The sequence below is a fragment of the Globicephala melas genome, chromosome X (genome assembly GCF_963455315.2).
Source record: "Globicephala melas chromosome X, mGloMel1.2, whole genome shotgun sequence".
NCBI classification, from domain to species: domain Eukaryota; kingdom Metazoa; phylum Chordata; class Mammalia; order Artiodactyla; family Delphinidae; genus Globicephala; species Globicephala melas.
Window position 1 is genome coordinate 4,250,296 of NC_083335.1, and position 18,416 is coordinate 4,268,711.

The 18,416-nt window shown below is 43.7% G+C and overlaps 1 protein-coding gene across 6 annotated transcripts in view; it reads right to left on the bottom strand.

Annotated features, from left to right (window-relative positions):
* Positions 1-4,914: 4,914 nt before the first annotated feature.
* The window catches only part of MTM1 (myotubularin 1), a 113,490-nt gene continuing 99,988 nt past the window's right edge, over positions 4,915-18,416 (bottom strand). For 3 of the 6 annotated variants that reach the window (XM_060292432.2, XM_030846950.3, XM_060292430.2), the window contains 2 exons: positions 14,441-14,617; positions 4,916-6,825 (listed from right to left, as the gene is read on the bottom strand). In XM_060292432.2, the coding sequence (XP_060148415.1) occupies positions 6,658-6,825; positions 14,441-14,617 (345 nt within the window). In that variant the 3' untranslated portion in view covers positions 4,916-6,657. Of the gene's footprint in view, positions 6,826-14,440; positions 14,618-18,416 lie in introns of all 6 variants that reach the window. The other 3 variants (XM_030846946.3, XM_060292433.2, XM_060292431.2) reach the window with 2 other exon arrangements.

Consider the following 18,416-nt stretch of genomic DNA (forward strand, 5'->3'; position numbering starts at 1 on the left):
CCCGCGTTACCCACAAGGCCTCGCGCGTGGGGTGGGGGGCGGGGAGGGCGGCGCGCGGCCGGGAGCCGGGTCCCCTCCCCCGCCGCCCCGCCCGAACCCCACCTGGGCGCCCGGCCCGCGAGCCGGCGAGGTAGGGCCCGGGCGACCGGGCACGTCCTCAGCCACTTGGGGTCGAAATCCACCAATGGATTATGCAGGAAGAACGTGCTCTGCTCGGGAAACTATCATACTGACATTAGAGATGCAGGGTTAAAAAAAAAAAAGTTCAGGGAAATTCAACTACTCAGCGTGATTTGTTTTCCCTCAGTTTTCCTTCCCAGAAAAGTTTGGCGGTGGGAGAAGCCCAGGCCCCCTGGACCTCCCTGGTCTTGACGTGTCCAACCCCGAGCAATCCCACACATTTTACAACCCCTCCTCACTCCGTTCTTACCCAGCCGTCTGTAGGGCAACCAAGTGTTCTGATACCGCCCTCGGAACTTCCGCCCTTGCTTTATATTAACAGTAACATTTAACTTCTGTCAGCTGAATCACGGCTTGTGAAAATCAGGGCAGTAGCTGATGATAAAGGCATTTAGGACATTTGATTCCTGTTCAGTATTTATTTCCCTGTTCATTGTGTTAGGGTTTGCATATCCAACGGGCTCATCCCCTCTCAACCCACCCCTGATTTAGTTGGGGACGGGGATGGGAATCATGGCTAAGCCCCTTTGCCTGTGATTGCCCTGAGTATGACCTATGACCCAAGTCTGGCCAGTGAAATATAAAGGGAATGCTTCCATCCTGATAAAAGGCAGACCTGTAGACAAGGAGTAACTAGTTCCCATCCCAAACCCATCCTGCCCTCCCAGCTTAATAACTTCCAACTGAACTGTGAGCATGTGATGCCTGAAACCCCAGCAGCCATCCTAACACCCACGAGGGGATGAGCCTGGGGTGAAAGGGTGACAGGGTGAGGAGAGCTGGGAGGAAGGAAGGGAAAATCTCCAAATACACTGGAGACCCACCTCTTGCAGGCTTCTGGTTTTCCAAAATTACTAAATCAAATGTTTAACCCACTATTATAGACTGAATGTTTGTGTCTCTCCTGCCACCTCCACCATTTATATTGAAGCCCTAACTCTCAAATTGGTATTGAGGTATTTGGAGATGAGGCCTTTGGGAGGTGATTAGGTCATAAGATCATAAGGCGAGGGCCCTGAAATGATGGGATTAGTGCCTTTTTTTTTTTTTTTTGTCTGCATTGGGTCTTCGTTACTGCGCGTGGGCTTTCTCTAGTTGCCGTGAACCAGGTCTACTCTTCATTGCGGTGGCTTCTCTTGTTGCGGCTCTAGGCGCACAGTTGCAGTAGTTGTGGCGCACGGGCTTAGTTGCTCTGCGGCAGGTGGGATCTTCCTGGACCAGGGCTCGAACCCGTGCCCCCTGCATTGGCAGGTGGATTCTTAACCACTGCACCACCAGGGAAGCCCTGCCAGACTTTTAAAAGGTTTGCCAATATGTGGGTGTGGGGTGGTATCCCACTGTGGTTCGAATGTATATTCCCCTGATATCACCGAACTCCTATTTAACTAAGAAGACTCAGTTCTGACTGCATTCCCAAGAAGTTCCTCCTTGACCCCCTATCTTGGCCCCAAAGCCCCCCAATCTGCCTCTATTAGAGCAGGGTGCACCCTGCATGGGAATTACCAGTTAACTGAACTATCTTCCTACTAGGTCAGACACTTCAAAGGAGGCCACTGTTTTACTCAGTTTTGTTTCCCAACAAAGATCAGCTGACACAGGTCTGGGTCATAGTAGACAGTATTTGTTGATAAATACTGTCTAAAAAAATACTATCGAAAATATTGTCTAAAAAAAACCCACTTGTGGTTCTTAGTCTCATCTATAAAACGACCCCCCAAAAAAACCCAAAACAAACAAAAAACCCCTAAAAAACCAAGCCTATCAATTTTATAAGGTTGTGGGGAGGCTAAATAGTACAGAGTTTGGCACATATGCCCCCAATAAATATCTCCCTTTCTTCCATTCAGGGACCAAGGGGGTTGAAAGTACATGGTCTGGCTTTAGATAGATGCGAGGATAGAAATAGGGAATAAAGTCAGAGGCAACTCTTAAGTCTAAATATCGCCTGAGATGTAACAAAATGAATTGAGCTAGTTGTTTCCCTAATTGTGAGTCACTGTATAGCTGGTAACAGGAGAGTGCGTCTGACCTCTCAGCTTGCAGGCCCACCATCATCTGCCAACACGGACTGAGGTGTGGTAGCAGCATCATAGCCTCCCCAGATGTCCACATCCTAATGCCTGGAACCTGTTGTGTTACCTTACACAGCAAGGGGGCATTAAGGTTGCTGATTCTCTGACTCTGAGGTGGGGAGAGCAGCCTAAGTTATCCAGAGGGGCCCAATATAATCACCAAGGTCCTTTTTTCCTTTTTCTTTTTTTGGCCACGCGGGGAATCTTAGTTCCCCGACCAGGAATCAAACCTGTGCCCCCTGCAGTGGAAGCGTGGAGTCATAACCACCGGACCGCCAGGGGAGTCCGCTAGGGTCCTTTAAATGTCAGCAAGGGAGGCGGAAGAGTCAGAGTTGAGAGATTTGAAGGTGCTGTGCTGCTGGCTTTAGACACAGAGGAAGCGTCCACGACTCCGGGAAAGCAGGCGGCCACTAGAGGCTGGAAAAGGCAAGGAGAGGATTCGCCTCTAGAGCTGCCAGAAGGAACGCAGCCCTGCTGACACCTTGACTTTAGGCCAGGGAGGCTAATTTAAGACTTTGGACCTCCAGAACTGTAAGAGAATAAATGTGTGGGGAAGATAATAAATCAGCACTAAGTTTGTGGTGATTTCTCACAGCAGAAACACGAAACTAATACACAAGGGCCAATGCCATCTTCTACCATAAATACTGTATGTGCGTAAGTGAGGAAAATGTGTTTCTGACAAGGGCTGTTTGACTTGTACGGATCTTCGAGAACGTGCAGTCCATACCCTCACTGAGCAGGTGGACACTAAAGCCTCCTCCCGGGCCTCTCGAGGGGGTGCTGGGAGGGCCTCACATCTTCCAGCCAAGAAGCAGGTCCAGAGCCCAGACGGGAACCCAGGCCCCCACCCGTCCCGACCAGGGTTCTTTCTAATACAGGTTTGTGACATAAAGCTCCCGAAATGAGATGAACAACTTTCTTTTGTAATTTATGTGGACTGCACTGTGGAACAGTCCATTTCAGAAGCACATACGTATTAACCACTATAAATGAATAAGCCGTGTTCTCCGTAACTACTAGAAAAACAAACTAAATCTTAATGGTCATGTCTAAACATTTTAGCTACCTTACATGGTTTAAATACTAAGCATTTAGCTACCCTACATGGTTTAAATACGTTATCACCTTTGCTTTTAAATGACGAATTACTGCAAATAAGGAATAAACCGTATCTGAATCTGAGCCTCATGAGGAAATGAGAATACTTTGTTTTGCTGATCTTTCATCTTCCAGATATGTTTAATACAAAAGACTTTACTAATAATTCCTTAACTAAGTTATAAATCTAACAGTAGATGCCAGAGTATTAGACTCATTTCAAAAATTGGTATTCCGGCAGCATGCTTTAGTGATTCTGTGAACCTAAAAGAATTTGACTGCAATCTATTTCAACCATTAGGTTTTCCTGCGGATGTGCTAATCCTCGTTCTTGTTTGTGCTGCATGCTGCATATATTTATTTCCTTTGGGTGTCCCCAGATTTTACTTTAATGGCCACCAATGGCTATGTCCTCCAGTCAGAGGTGTATATACCCTGTAATCAATTCCTGTATTTTAAGAGCATTCCCCTTATATAGTCCTGCCTTTGCCTAATGCTCCCAAATGCCACATGAGCTGTCCACATGACTGACAGCTGCATTCTGTAGAGGGCTGCAAGTGATGAGATACTGGTCAACAGATTTTCAAACTTTTGAGTATTATTCCTTCCCCAAAACTGTAAGGAGAAGCTTTGCTGCATTATCAAAAATAGATCAGAAAGTACTATGACTATAGTTAGGAAAAACCTGTTATACTGTCAGAAATAGATATGATTCCAACTTACTTGAAGGGCTGTCCCAGGAAGAGATTATTCTATTTCATTGCAGAAGGCAAAGCTAAGGCTATTCAGTGGGAATGCAAGAGAGGCAGAATTCAGTTCGATGCCTGCATACGTTTGTTTCAATGCTCTGGGACTTTGGGCAAGTCAATGAACCCCTGCAGCAACAATGCCCTCCACGGTTGAAAAACAGGGATAATAGAACATCACGTGGCCACGAGGGCGCGGTGAGGGTGAAATATAGCCGTGTCTGAAGAAGAACCTTGGAGAGCATTTCAAATACTCATAGTTTTAAAAGAGATACTTACTCTTTTAAGAGTCCTATTGGGATTTTTTAAAAATGGTAAGTTTACTAGTATAACTATTTAGCGTTCTTAGGACACACGTAGATGAATTTCCAGTTGGCCGCATTTGAAGAATTTTAATAATTCTTACCTAAAGAGACATCGAGTATGACTTGTTTCAACCAGTCTCTTAATCTCCCTTAATGTCAACTGCTGTGTTCTCCATCCGGAGTCTGAAAGTCTTGCGTCTCTGCAGCCCAGCACTTTTGTGAAAGCTATCCCTACTTTAATAAAGACAGCTGTGGCCTGACATAGGGAACAGGCTTGTGGTTGCCCAAGGGGGAGAGGGGATGGGGGAGGGAGGGATGGGGAGTTTGGGATTAGCAGATTCAAAGTATTACATATAGAATAGATAAACAACAAGGTCCTACTGTATAGCACAGGGAACTATATTCAATATCCTATGATAAACCATAATGGAAAATATGAAAAAGAATATATATATATATTTATAACTGAATCACTTTGCTGTACAGCAGAAATTAACACAACATTGTAAATCAACTATACTTCAATAAAATACATTTTAAAAAATGAAGGTAGCTGTGGCTTAAAATCTGCATTGTTAATGTACTTAAATTTCCAATATTGTTGGGACTTGGGGAGAGCCCTATACAAGGTTGCTAGTAAGATAAAGGGCATGTGAAGTAGATCCAGGAAAAGCAAGTAAGATGGGCAACATGCACATTTAAGACACATACACAGTTACAGCCCTGGGAATAGAGTGCAATGTTTAGTTAATATATTTATTACAGCAGGTCTTTAGTCATTATTGCCATGAAACATTTGTCATGAAATTTCACAAAATCCTTTCAGCTATTAGTATTAGCTTTTTTTCTTTTCATGGAGTGACACTTTGTTAATTTATGAAATATTTACAGCGTTTACAAAAAGCAAGAGACTGTCTAAAAAATTTCTTATACATACAAAATTTATACATTTATACTACTGCATTTGAGATGTCTTATTTGGTAGACCATTAAGCTATGACATAAAATAATTTACAAAGATATATTTAATCTCTCTTAATTCACTGAAAACAAAACCATATTAGCTATAAATAGTCCTTTACAAATCACTGTAGAACACATTAATTGTTTTTTAACTGTAGCCTTAACTTTTACAAATATACTGACTAAATGAATTAGTTCAGATATCAAATAGAACTGCATTTGAAATTGCATTTAATACTACAAAAAAAAAAAAACCTGAAAAAGCAAACCGCTGGGTACTTCAAGTAAAAATTTGTAGAACCAGTTTTTATGCACGCCTGGGTGGGGAGGGGTGTCGAACACCACTGAAATTGAAATGCATAAACACCATACTTTCAAGAATACGCTCAACAAATGTACATCTGCGGCTTTTATTTCAAAGGATGCTGCTCTAGCGACAGCTCACACATCCAAGATGGTCAACCCGACACTTTGGCAGATCAGCTAGTTTGACTAGAGCAACGTTTGCGAAAACATTCACATAAGCAGCATAATGCATCCGACATCTTCAAACAGTGCTATAGAAGGGGTTTCTACCACCTGAAAATAGGTCAGAATCCTAGGCAAGCTCATGAAAGAACTTAGGAAACAGAACTGGCAATGTTAAAAACAATCAAATCATATTTAACTGGGCGTTATCAGTTTTTTTTAAATATAAAAATATGCTTCTCTTGGGGAAAATACTTCATATTCCAAAATTTCAAAATGATGGAAAGCTCATCTACACAGCTATTTGTCCTTAAGTCATCACACTTACGATGGTATGAAATTTGGCAATTATTTAAACACCTTGCTTGTGGATTATGCCTTGGAAGCTGAGCTCAATTTGGTTTTGGCAGGAACACACATCTTTCACATTTGGGTTCCTTTTAGATCACCCTAAGCAACTACTGTAAGCAGTTCGAGGTAAATCCATTTCACAAACATATATTCTTTCCCCTTTAGTTAAAAATGTTGTTCCAATGAGGCCCACAAGATACATATTGTACACATAGTATTTCTGAAGAGGTAAATATAATTTAAATATTATCTTTCAAAAACTGCTTCTGGAAGGTATCAGGATTTTCCAAAACCCCATCTGGGCTCCTTTCTTCCAATTGCCGTGTAGACACTGTAGTTTTCTTGCAATATGTATTCTAGAAGGCACATGTTCAAGAGTTTAAGATTATGTTAGTTCAAGTTCTACATGGAGGCAAATATTTTAACCTACTCTGTACAGAGGCCCCGAATGAAAGTCAGCTATTTCCTTTATTAGAAGTGAGTCTGCACGTGGGGCATCATTTGCGAAGGACTAGAAGGTGAGGTCGAGGGATCGGAAAGCTTGGGAGAGTTGGCGAGCTGCAGCTCCTCAAGTCGCTTTATGTACTCGTCGCGCAAGGCCAAGAGCTCCATGTAGCGCTGCTCCACCGGATTTGGCTGCTGGAAAGAAGCACAGATGTGAGTTCCCACTTTCCGCCACCATGACACGCCTGTGCCCCACATCTGCTGCGGCTGCCGCTTTCTGAACAAACTCACTCGTTGTGGGTTAACACACATCACATCCTTCAATACTGCGTAATTTACAAATACAGAAAAGCACAAAGATTAATTAAAAAACACCCAGCTATTTGCCACCAAGAAATAACTCACGTACACATATCCACACACATGCGTCAGCATCTTTTTAAAATGCATCAACCCAGGCACAGCTCCGGGCTCCTGTGTCACCTGTCCCTGCTGCCCGCTTTCACTCCCAGAGGCAACAACTCTTCTCAGGTTGGCATGCAGCCTTCCTTCCCGAGCAGACTTGTGACACTTTTCCTCTCAATGAATATCCAGAAACAAAGTACACCATTCTTCTCTATTTGGTGAAAATTTACATCAATGGTGGTATTCTGTACTTATCGACCGACATTGTGATCCGACTCTTTTTCTCAAGCGGATCCCAGTTGAATTCGTTGAATGAATAAACCACAGCTGATCTATCCATTCCCAATAGTGGGATATTCCCCACTATTATAAGCGACGCTGGGCCATCTTTGGACACATCTCCTCAGACTTGTATGTGAATGTTTCTCGAAGGAATTTTCCTGGTGGGTGAGGAAGGAACTGCTGGAGAGGACAGTATGGTCTTTTCAACTTTACTAGATGCTGCCCAATTGTTCTCTGAGGTGGGGAGATGACCTTATGCTCCCACTAGTGGCATCTGGTGATTCCTGTAGCTCTACATCCTCATTAGAACTTAGCAACGTAAGAGAAAGAGTTTTTGCCAATTTGATGAGTATAACATGGTATCTCATGGTAGCTTTAGTTTGCATCACTCTGCCTTAGCACATCTTTTCACGTGCATGGCTGAAAGCAGTGGCTCTGACGGGCAGCCTAGTGTGAATCTCCAGTCTGCCTCTTAACAGCTGTGTAACAACTCTCTGGGCGCCTCCATTTCCCTATCTGTCAAATGGGAATAAAACCAGCCCAGACCACAGGGTTGTCGTGAGACTGAAGTTGGTCAATACAGTCTGTTCTGGTACAACACTGATGTCTTTGATTGATAAATAGGGGACTGATGCCAGTACAAAGGTAGAAGTAACACCAAAACACAATGAGATTCTCCCTGGTACCAAGTACCAATTTAATACTTGGTACTTTTATTTAATATCCCTGGGATGTTAATTGTTTAAACTTTTGTATTGAGACAGAAATTACATACAGTGATGCAAACAAATCTTTAAAAAATGTTCGGCTCAATGAATCTTTGCATACATATACACTAATGTAATCACCACCCAGGCCAAAATATACAACAGAACAGACCCTAGACTCCCTTGCCAACATGTTAAGGTTCTGAAGTGATCAAGGGCAAGCTTCTAGAAAGCTTGAGCAATATATGAGGACATTAAGAAAAAAGCTGAAAGTCTACAGAAGTGCCTTCCTTTATGGCTGTGGCTTCTAGAACTGTCCTGCTTTCCACTGCATTAAGCTATCTGCTGAAGCCGCGAGTACCAACAAGGAAGTTGAGAAGATGCTACGCTGATGAAGAAGGCTATACCCTGGATCTGAGTTGTACTGGTCAGAATGGTCTGTATCAGAGGCAGATGCTCTCCAGGACCTGCATCTCAGAGAAGGGGGCAGGAGCCCTGGGGTTTAAGACTGTGTATGAGTTTCCTGTGGCTGCCATAACAAATGAACATCAACTTGATGGTTTAAAACAACAGAAATTTATTTTCTCACAGTTCTGCAGGGCAGAAAGCCCCAAATCAGGCTGTCAGCAGGGCCACACTCCCTTTACAGGCTCTAGGGGAGGAGCCTTCCTTGCCTCTTCTAGCTTCTGGCAGCTCTAGGTTTCCTTGGCTTGTGGCCACATCACTCCAATCATTCTCTGTTTTTACATGGCCTCATCCTGTCTCTCAAATCTTCCTCTCTTCTCTTATGAGGACACGTACCATTGGATTTAGGGCCTGACTAAATCCAGAAGGATCTCATTTTGAGATCCTGAACTTAATTATATCCTTAAAGACCCTTTTTCCAAATAAGGTCACATTGACAGGTTCCAAGTGGATGTGTCGTTTGGAGGCCACCATTCAACCCACTACGGGCTGCCAAGGCCTGATTGCTGCTTTCATCAGCGCTCTGGTTACAGAGGTGCACGGGTTTAGAGTGGTCTCCTCCTACCTCCTAGCCCCATCCCTCTTGTTAAGTCCCTGTTCTTTTTACTGCATGACTTTGCAGAATGTAAGGTTTTTTCCAAAATGCGTATTGGCATTAGAACAGGAATGCTTGGTAGAGCACCTGACACCCAGTAAGTGCTGCGCACTGCCCGTTAATATCCTTTGCCCATTTTTCTCTGAATGTGCTCCACCGAGGGCCGGACACTGCTCTATGTGCTCAGGGTACATCAGTGAACAAAGGAGGCCCAAATGCCCACTTTTATGGTGCTTCTCTTCCAGCAGGGGGAGACAAACAACGAAGACAACCCTGTGAGGTACATAGGACGTGGAAGGTGATGAGGCCTACGGAAAAGGAGAGAGCAGGGTGAGAGGGACGGGGACACGCTGGTTACACTCTCAACGGGGAGGCGACCAAGCAGATGCTTGAGTGTCTTGAGGCTGAGCAGGGAGCCCAGTGTGGCCAAATCAGGGTGTGTGGGCACGAGTCTTCGGTGGAGAGGCCGGGAGGTCAGAGGGGTCAGGCATGGCGTGGGGGCCACACAAGGCCTCAGAGGTCTGAGGCTTTGGGCCTTGGGCTTTGACCCCGGGGGAGGCGAGCGGCTGCCTGGACAGTGCTGAGGAGAGGAGTGCTGGCATCTGGGGGGTATATTTCACAAGGAGCACTTTGGCTGCCGTGTTGAGAACACACTAGAAGGAAGCAGGCTGAGAATCTGAGAGTCCAGCTGGAAGGCTCTGCAGCAACGCACAGCCCCAGGCTCGGAGGCTGGACAGGTTTCTGAAGGCCGAGCCCAGCAGGCTCTCCTGACAGCCTGGGATGAGAGAGCAGGGAGACGAGGATGACTGGAAAACGGAAGCTCACCTGTGGTGACACGAGCGTTTGCTGGGGATGGTATGTTCACAGCCTCGACTGTGCTCATAGTGTCACAAGTATAGACACGTGTGAAAACCCACCGCACTGCACACTTGGAACGTGTACAGATTACTACATGTCAATTACACCTCAATGAAGCCGTTGTTTTAAAGTGGGCAGGCGGGAGGATGAGTGTAAGGTTTCTGGGCAGGGCGTGTAGGATGGAGCTGCCGAGTGCTGCGATGAGGAAACCCGCGGGAGGAGCAGGTTCGGGGAACGGGAGGTCTGTGTGGACGTGTGACATCTGCTGTGTCAGGACCACTTACCAGTAAACATTTACCACCAACAGTCCATCCTTTCCCCTCCGCCACCTTCTCACCCTCCCCAGTCTCCGAACCTCCATGCTCTGTTTCTGGCCTTGGCTATTTTGAAAACCTCTCTTTCCCATATGACTGTCAGAATCTGTTTGTTATTGTACCAGCAAGTACAATTAAGACAAGACAAATAAATGAGAGGTAACACGATCATTTTTGCCGATGACGAGGCTATAGAGTTAGAAAACTATTAGAAATAAGACAATTCTATCTAGTAATGCGTACAAAATATGTAGAAGTCATTAGTCTATAAACAAACAAAACCAATTTAGAGGATATAATAGAAGGAAAGAGTGCATTTGTGACAGTGTATCAAAGGACACAATGATGAGAAATGAAATTCGTAGTCAAGTGACTATAAATCCCACACCTCGACGTCTCCCTTGGGGAATGAAGCATGAAGTTCTAACTTTTCTATCAGAAATGACTTAAACCCCACCCACGTAAGCCTGTGAATGTCTGTCCTCGTTGTGATCCTAAGCAAAATGGGAACGGCCCGGGGCAACTCTGGTTCACAGCCACGTGGAGTGCAGAGGTCCCCAAAGGACAATATGCGACTCACCAGCAGCCGAAGGTCCCACGCAGGTTTACGTGACTAAATTATCCTTAGGCTTTCAGTATGAGCAACTTTCTCATATTACATAAAAGTACCAAGTTTGCTTATTCATTGCTTGTCAAATGTAAGCATCGGTCTGATAGTTTACCACAGTCACTGCCTGTATACCAACTGGGCCACACAACTGAGTAATGGCTTCAGTGGTTAAGGATATTCTTTTAGGTCTACATTATATAATTTGCAAAGTCCTGTGTGATTGGATTGTAATCTATTTCTGTATGAAATAATGTCCTGCATAAGATCTTTCGGGAAACCTGATGCACTTCATTCACACTTCCGTTTCCACATTTCTCCTCGATTGTTTATCATCATCGGCTTACGTTCCTGGGTGCCCCTGCCAGTCTGGGAGCTCCTTGTGGGCAGCGACCACCTCTTCTTAATTTCTGGGTCCCCCCAGTGCCTGACGCATGGGAACGCTCAGTACTCGGTAGATGAAAACACAAGATGCCGAGCGACAACAAAGACGCGTGTAGGACCCTTGACGTTCAGAAAATCTGTATAGAAAGGGTAAGCTATTTTCTTCGGGTAAATGTCACAGATCCTAAAACACACCAATCAGTGTCTCAAAATAAAAACCTCAATCAAACAAATATGCATTCCTACCCGGCCCAGTTCCATTTTGCTAAGAGAGAACAAGGGGGAGAACAAGGGGGAGAAACACATCACAGTAAGTTCTGCCAGTGATGTCCCTGCAAACTTGACTTGTCACACAATTGTCATTACCTTTGTATATCATAAATGAATTGCTCTAAATGCCTGCAATTACAAGAATTTCTCCAAGTACAAATGGGTGACGGGAGATTATAGAATCTGTACAGAAATTGTCAACATTTTCTAAAAAACAATGGTTTTTTAAAAAGCCATGATAAATGCAGAAAAGGTGAAATTTATAGGACAAACAGTGCTCATCTATATTTTTTAATCAGAAAAGGAACACACCCCATGTAACACTGCTTAGAACCCTGTAAAAATTCCCATTTCCTCTTTACTTGATACTCCAAATGCCGGAGCTGCGCTCAAGGCATTCCCTCTGTGTGCTTCTCAAATCCCAAACTAAACAAGCCCTGGAATCTGTCACTTTCCAAACGACTACACATTCCAACCATTACGAAATTGCAAAAGGCTTTCATGCAAGCAAGCAGAGGCCTTGAAACAAGAGGGCCAGCTTAAACGTGCATTTCCCCAGTGGGAAGAGAGAGCACACACACACTGGCGCGTGGCCAGCTGCCAGAGTGGAATAAACAAACCGAGGGCCAGACCGAGCACCGGGCCCTGCTGTTGCCCGACTACTCGTAGTGGGATTAAAGCTGCTGCTTACGCAAGACTGGCCTGGGACTGCAGGAAAACGTGCAAACCTTTACAGAGAGCAACCGCAAATATTGACTATTTAGAGCACTTAGAACAAATGGCTCAGTGGACATACTTCTGAGCCCTCACAAACAGGCTGGACTTTCCTTCTGAGCTTGGATGCAGTGAGGCTGGGAGAAGGGAAAGCCTGACTGTGCCTTTAATAAAATGTGCAGTCTTTCGCTTCAAAAATCACCATCGCCACGCTGGACCGAGAAATGGCCAAATGACTGTACTATCCTGTGACAGATCAATTATCTCTACTTTAGAAGCAAAGACCTTCAGTAAAGAGCACTCTCATATTAGCTGACAAGTACATACACCTGAACAGAGAGTAGAAAATGTTCCTTTTCCTTAAAGGACCATCTCAGTCCAGTCGCTGGAAAGAACCTTCTTATGATGTCTAACAACTTACAATGATTAAAGAAAATCCTTGACAATCAAAACTCAGAAATTTTCCAGAGCTTTAAAATAGTTTACATCTTAGTAAAAATAAAAAATGTATTATTCATGTTGTCAGGAAAAATGTAAGTTTAACACCAATCAAAATAAATGGTTTAGTGGGTCTTCCCTGGTGGCACAGTGGTTAACAATCTGCCTGCCAATGCAGGGGACATGGGTTTGAGCCCTGGTCTGGGAAGATCCCCCACGCCGCGGAGTAACTATGCCCGTGCGCCACAACTACCGAGCCTGTGCTCTAGAGCCCACGAGCCACAACTACTGAGCCCGTGAGCCACAACTACTGAAGCTCACGCTCCTAGAGCCCATGCTCCACAACAAGAGAAACCACTGCAATGAGAAGCCTGCGCACCGCAACAAAAGAGTAGCCCCCACTCATTGCAAGTAGAGAAAGCCCGCGTGCAGCAACGAAGACCCAACGCAGCCAAAAATAATAAATTAATTAAATTAATTTAAAAAATAAATGGTTTAGTAATTAACAATTTTTAACTAAAGTTGTGTTTAAAAGCAAGTGTCACGGATGAATGGATAAAGAAGATGTGGCACATATATACAATGGAATATTACTCCGCCATAAAAAGAAACGAAATTGAGTTATTTGTAGTGAGGTGGATGGACCTAGAGTCTGTCATACAGAGTGAAGTAAGTCAGAAAGAGAAAAACAAATACCGTATGCTAACACATATATATGGAATCTAAAAAAAAAATGGTTATGAAGAACCTAGGGGCAGGATGGGAATAAAGACGCAGATCTACTAGAGAATGGACTTGAGGACACAGGGAAGGGGAAGGGTAAGCTGGGACGAAGCGAGAGAGTGGCATGGACATATATACACTACCAAATGTAAAAGAGATAGCTAGTGGGAAGCAGCCACATAGCACAGGGAGATCAGCTCGGTGCTTTGTGACCACCTAGAGGGGTGGGATAGGGAGGGTGAGAGGGAGGGAGACACAAGAGGGAAGAGATATGGGAACATATGTATATGTATAACTGATTCACTTTGTTATAAAGCAGAAACTAACACACCATTGTAAAGCAATTATACTCCAATAAAGATGTTTAAAAAAACCCATTAAAAACAGATGCTTAGTCAATAAAATAGTTGAGCCAAGTGGACTCAAAAAATAAAAAAATGAAAGCAAGTGTCATTTTTTAGTCTGCTATTTTTCCTTTTGTAATATTTTTGAAAAGCCACAAAAAAGAACGAAATAATGCCATTTGCAGCAACATGGATGGACCCAGAGATTGTCCATACTGAGCGAAATAAGACACAGAAAGACAAATATCATATGATATAGCTTGTAAGTGGAATCTTAAAAAAGGGTATAAACGAACTTAGTTACAAAACAGAAGTAGAGTCACAGATGTAGAAAATAAACTTATGGTCACCAGGGGGAAAGGTGGGGGGAGGGATAAACTGGGAGACTGGGAGTGACATATACACACTACTATATATAAAGTAGATAACTAATAAAGACCTACTGTATAGCACAGGGAACTCTACTCAGTACTCTGTGATGGCCTATATGGGAAAAGAATCTAAAAAAGAGTGGATACAGGTATATGTATAACAGATTCACTTTGCTGTACACCTGAAACTAACACTACATTGTAGATCAACTATACCCCAATAAAAATTTAAAATAAAATAAAAATTAATAAAAACGTACTACATAACATTATTTAAGTCCAGAAGTGGTACTCAGTCGACATCACTATAGTTCACGATGCTACTTCACTTACTTGTTGCTTGATTCTGGGGTTCCATCTAATGTAGTAATTCACCCAAAGTTCCAAGTGACGCATACTGGCAACTGGATATAAAACTCGATTGATGTCTTTAGTGTAGAAGGGATTTTTGAATTTGTCTTTATTACTGTTTATCAGCGACCATAAAGAAACAGTTCTTTCTGTAACTTTCTAGAGGAAAGAGAAAGTAGAAAGCCTAAGTAAAAACACACCCTGGTACACAAACCATTTTGCAGGTTGCGGCGATACAGCTGAGCATCAACTTGAATCACACATGTACATTATCCCCATAATAGCTCAAAAAGCCTTCTGCACCTGCGAGTGCCGAGCACCACTTCCCAATATTTGCATAGATAATGGCTTGAGAGCCACTGTTTCTGCCTGAAGAGAGAGGGGAAGGATGCTCTAACATTAAATGCAACTCACTGACCTAAGAAGACTATTCCTGGCTAGGGAAAACATTTATGAACAGATGGGCAGTACGCTCTTTTGAATTCAGCAGCAAGAAAAATTATCATAAGATCTCGCTGACTTTTTCCATTTTTGTGTTTGTTAGAACTACAAAATCTCAGCCTGTATCTACTTGACAGCAGGCATCTAGACAAAGCGCCATGTTAATCAAACATCCAGATGTTTAATGCATCATGCCAGTATCCAGATATTTGAAACACGTGGATAACTGACTTCACTGAATCTTCAATTTTCAGTCTGGTGTCCATCATCTCATACAGATATTCACATCTTCACTGTTTTTTAATTATAGATTTTTACCCATTTTGAGCCTAAGTAGAGGAAAATCAAAACTTGGGAAATAAAAGTACAAATATTAAAATTACTGAAGGCAGAATTGGAAACTCTTCCTAGTAATGACATCAAGAAGAAAGGACCAGTAAGCTAAAACTGGAAGCTGAAAAGAACAGCTTGAAATAGTGACTGAAGAAATTTTTTGAACATACACGTTTCGTGAATGTGAACGGTAATAATAGCAGCATAATTTTGCCTTCCTTGGGATCCACCTAAAACTTCACTTGTCCCTTTCTGATTCCACAGTCTACACTGCCTTGTGTTTATTGGCATGCTTGTTTTTATTTTTATACAGACACACGGTTGATTTAAAGTCAAACAGCTTGACAAGGTTTGTTATGAAAAAAGTAGTCTCTCACCTTTCTCCCCCAAGCAACTGTGTTTGATTTTTAAAATTGATTTGGTTATTTGGTACTTCCCTCCACCCCCGTGAGAAACACCCTTTTCTTGTTACTTGTTGACTATAAAGTTACAGGCATTAACTGCTGACACTGCCACAGCGAGAACGTTCCTCCCCATCCTGCTGTGCTCACACCTTCTACCCTGCCTCAGACCCCCAGTTTACAGCGTTGCTCTGGTTAGACCCATGTTTAGGGTTTAGATTGCTATGACTCAGCAAATGCTATTCCCAGGTAAGTCATGTCTTTTCTACTCTGATTTCTTTTCCTGTTCAATTTCTGTTTTTGTTTTCCTTTAATTTAACAGCTGTCTATTCTGCTTGCTTACTTCGCTTGGCATCTATCACTCATTCAACCCCAAACTCTTCCTCCAATGTCTTTAAAACTCTGATCAGGACACTCAGCACATCTGGAGTCCCCAGGTGCATCCTGGGAGGAAGGAGCTGCCCCGGCCGCCCCCGCGCCATGCACCCAGCTCTCGTTCAGGAAGTCTCTTCTGTTTCGCCCTCTGAGGCTTCCCTCTGGCCTCTCTGTGCTGGAGCTCCTAGCTTCCTGAACTCCATGCAGTCTTCTTTCTTGATGCCACGTGTGTCTGAGGACACGTTTGGTCTACTTCACATCTGGTTGACAGTTGGGTGGCGAGAGGATTCTAGGTTGAAACCATTTTCCTTTAAAATTCGGAAGGCAACGCTCCGCTGACTTCTACTTTCCAATATTGCTGCTGAAGAATTCAGTCTTCCTTATTTCTGTTTCTTTGCAAATAACCTACTCTTCTTCTCTTTGGGAGCCTGATCTCCTAGTTTTCTTATCTCCATTTCCTACCCGTCTCTATGCCCTACTTTTTGGGAGACTTTCACCCTCATCTTACAACTCTTCTGCTGAATTTTAGATTTCTATTGATAGCACATTTTTTTAAATCAATTAATTTCTTTTTGGCTGCGTTGGGTCTTTGTTGCTGCGTGCAGGCTTTCTCTAGTTGTGGTGAGTGGGGGCTACTCTTTGTTGCAGCGCACCAGCTTCTCATTGCGGTGGCTTCTCTTGTTGCAGAGCACGGGCTCTAGGCACAAGGGCTTCAGTAGTTGTGGTGCACGGGCTTAGTTGCTGCGCGGCATGTGGGATCCTCCCCGTCCAGGGCTCAAACCCGTGTTCCCTGCATTGGCAGGTGGATTCTTAACCACTGCACCACCAGGGAAGTCCCTTATAGCATGTTTTTAATTTCAAGTTTTCTTATCTCTAAACGTTCTTTCTAAATAATATCCTGTTATTATTTCATGGTACCAATATTTTCCTATCTTTCTTGGGATATTAACTGATAGCTTCCTGTCTAGGTTTCTCCCCACCCTACGTGGTAACTATTTTCTCCACGCTGTTTTATTTCCCTCCTGCTTGTTGCTATTATGTAAGCTCTGAAGTCATGCGGCTTGGCAACTTGAGCTTCACCATGGGGAACCCTAGCTGTTGGTAATCTTCAGGTCCTTCTTCTTGGGCTAGTCAGTTTCTCTAGAGATGATTCCTTCTTTTTTTTTTTTTTTTCCCAAATTGAAGTGTCGTTCACGTACCATAAAATTCACCATTTTAAAGTCTACAATTCACTGGCTTTTAGTACTTTCCCAATGTTGTCCAACTGCCACCTCTATGAAGCTCTAAGACATTTTCATCATCCCCAAGGGAAACCCTGTACACATTAAGAAGTCACTCCCCATTCTCCCCTCCCTCCAGCCCGTCAACCACAAATCTGCTTTCTGTCTCTATGGACTTGTTTTTCTGGAAGTTTCATATAGATGAAATCATACAATATGTGCCTTTTTTGTGTCTGGCTCCTTTCACTTAGCATGTTTTCAAGGTTCATCCATTTGTGGCATGGCTCAGAACGTCATTCCTTTTGATGGCTGAATAATATTCCACTGAATGGACAGACCACATTTAGTTCATCTATTCATCAGCTGATGGACAGTGGGGTTGTTGACGTCTTTTAGCTATTCTGAGTAGGGCTGCCGTGAACATCTGTGTCTAAGTTTTGTTTCAACCCCTGTTTTCATTCCTCTTGGATACATGCCACTAGCAACATCCAAGGGTTCCATTTCCTCCCCATCCTTGCCAACAGGCTCTCATCTGAAAGATAAGGACCTGCTGCCAGAATGCTGGGAGTGAGCAGGCGGCATGGGCTGGGCCTTTCACAGACCAGCTCTTCCCATTCACCTCATCCCCTGAGGACACTCAGGTCCCCAGCCCGGATACCTACTCTCACCCTCTCTCGAGAAGAAACCTCTGTCCTTAACTCCAGAGACAAGTGGAGGTGATCTGGGGAAGCTACCTGCTCATTCTAAACAGACCCTCAGGTTATCTTTTTTGTTTTTTCCCTTCAGGTTATCGTACCCTTCCCTCTTTGTCCCATACGCTGGTACACCCTTGCCCCAGAACCCCTGAGTCATATGGGGTTGCTGTGATGCAAAGTGGCCTGGTTCTTGGCTTCCCCACTGCTGGTTTGCGAGTCACTTTTCTCAAGTAAAGTTATTTCCCACTTATCTACTTAGTTTCCAGCTTCCAAGTTTGTTGCTGTGTCTCCTTCCTTATTTCCCCCTGTTCTTGTGGGTTTATGCCTTTTAAAGAAAAATTTCCCTTATTGACATTTTTATGGCATTTTGGGAGGGTGACCTTGCATGCCTTTAACAGCCATTCCTACTCTAATAGCTAAGATATGGAAGCAACCTAACTGTCCATCAACAGATGACTGGATAAAGAAGATGTGCTAGGGGCTTCCCTGGTGG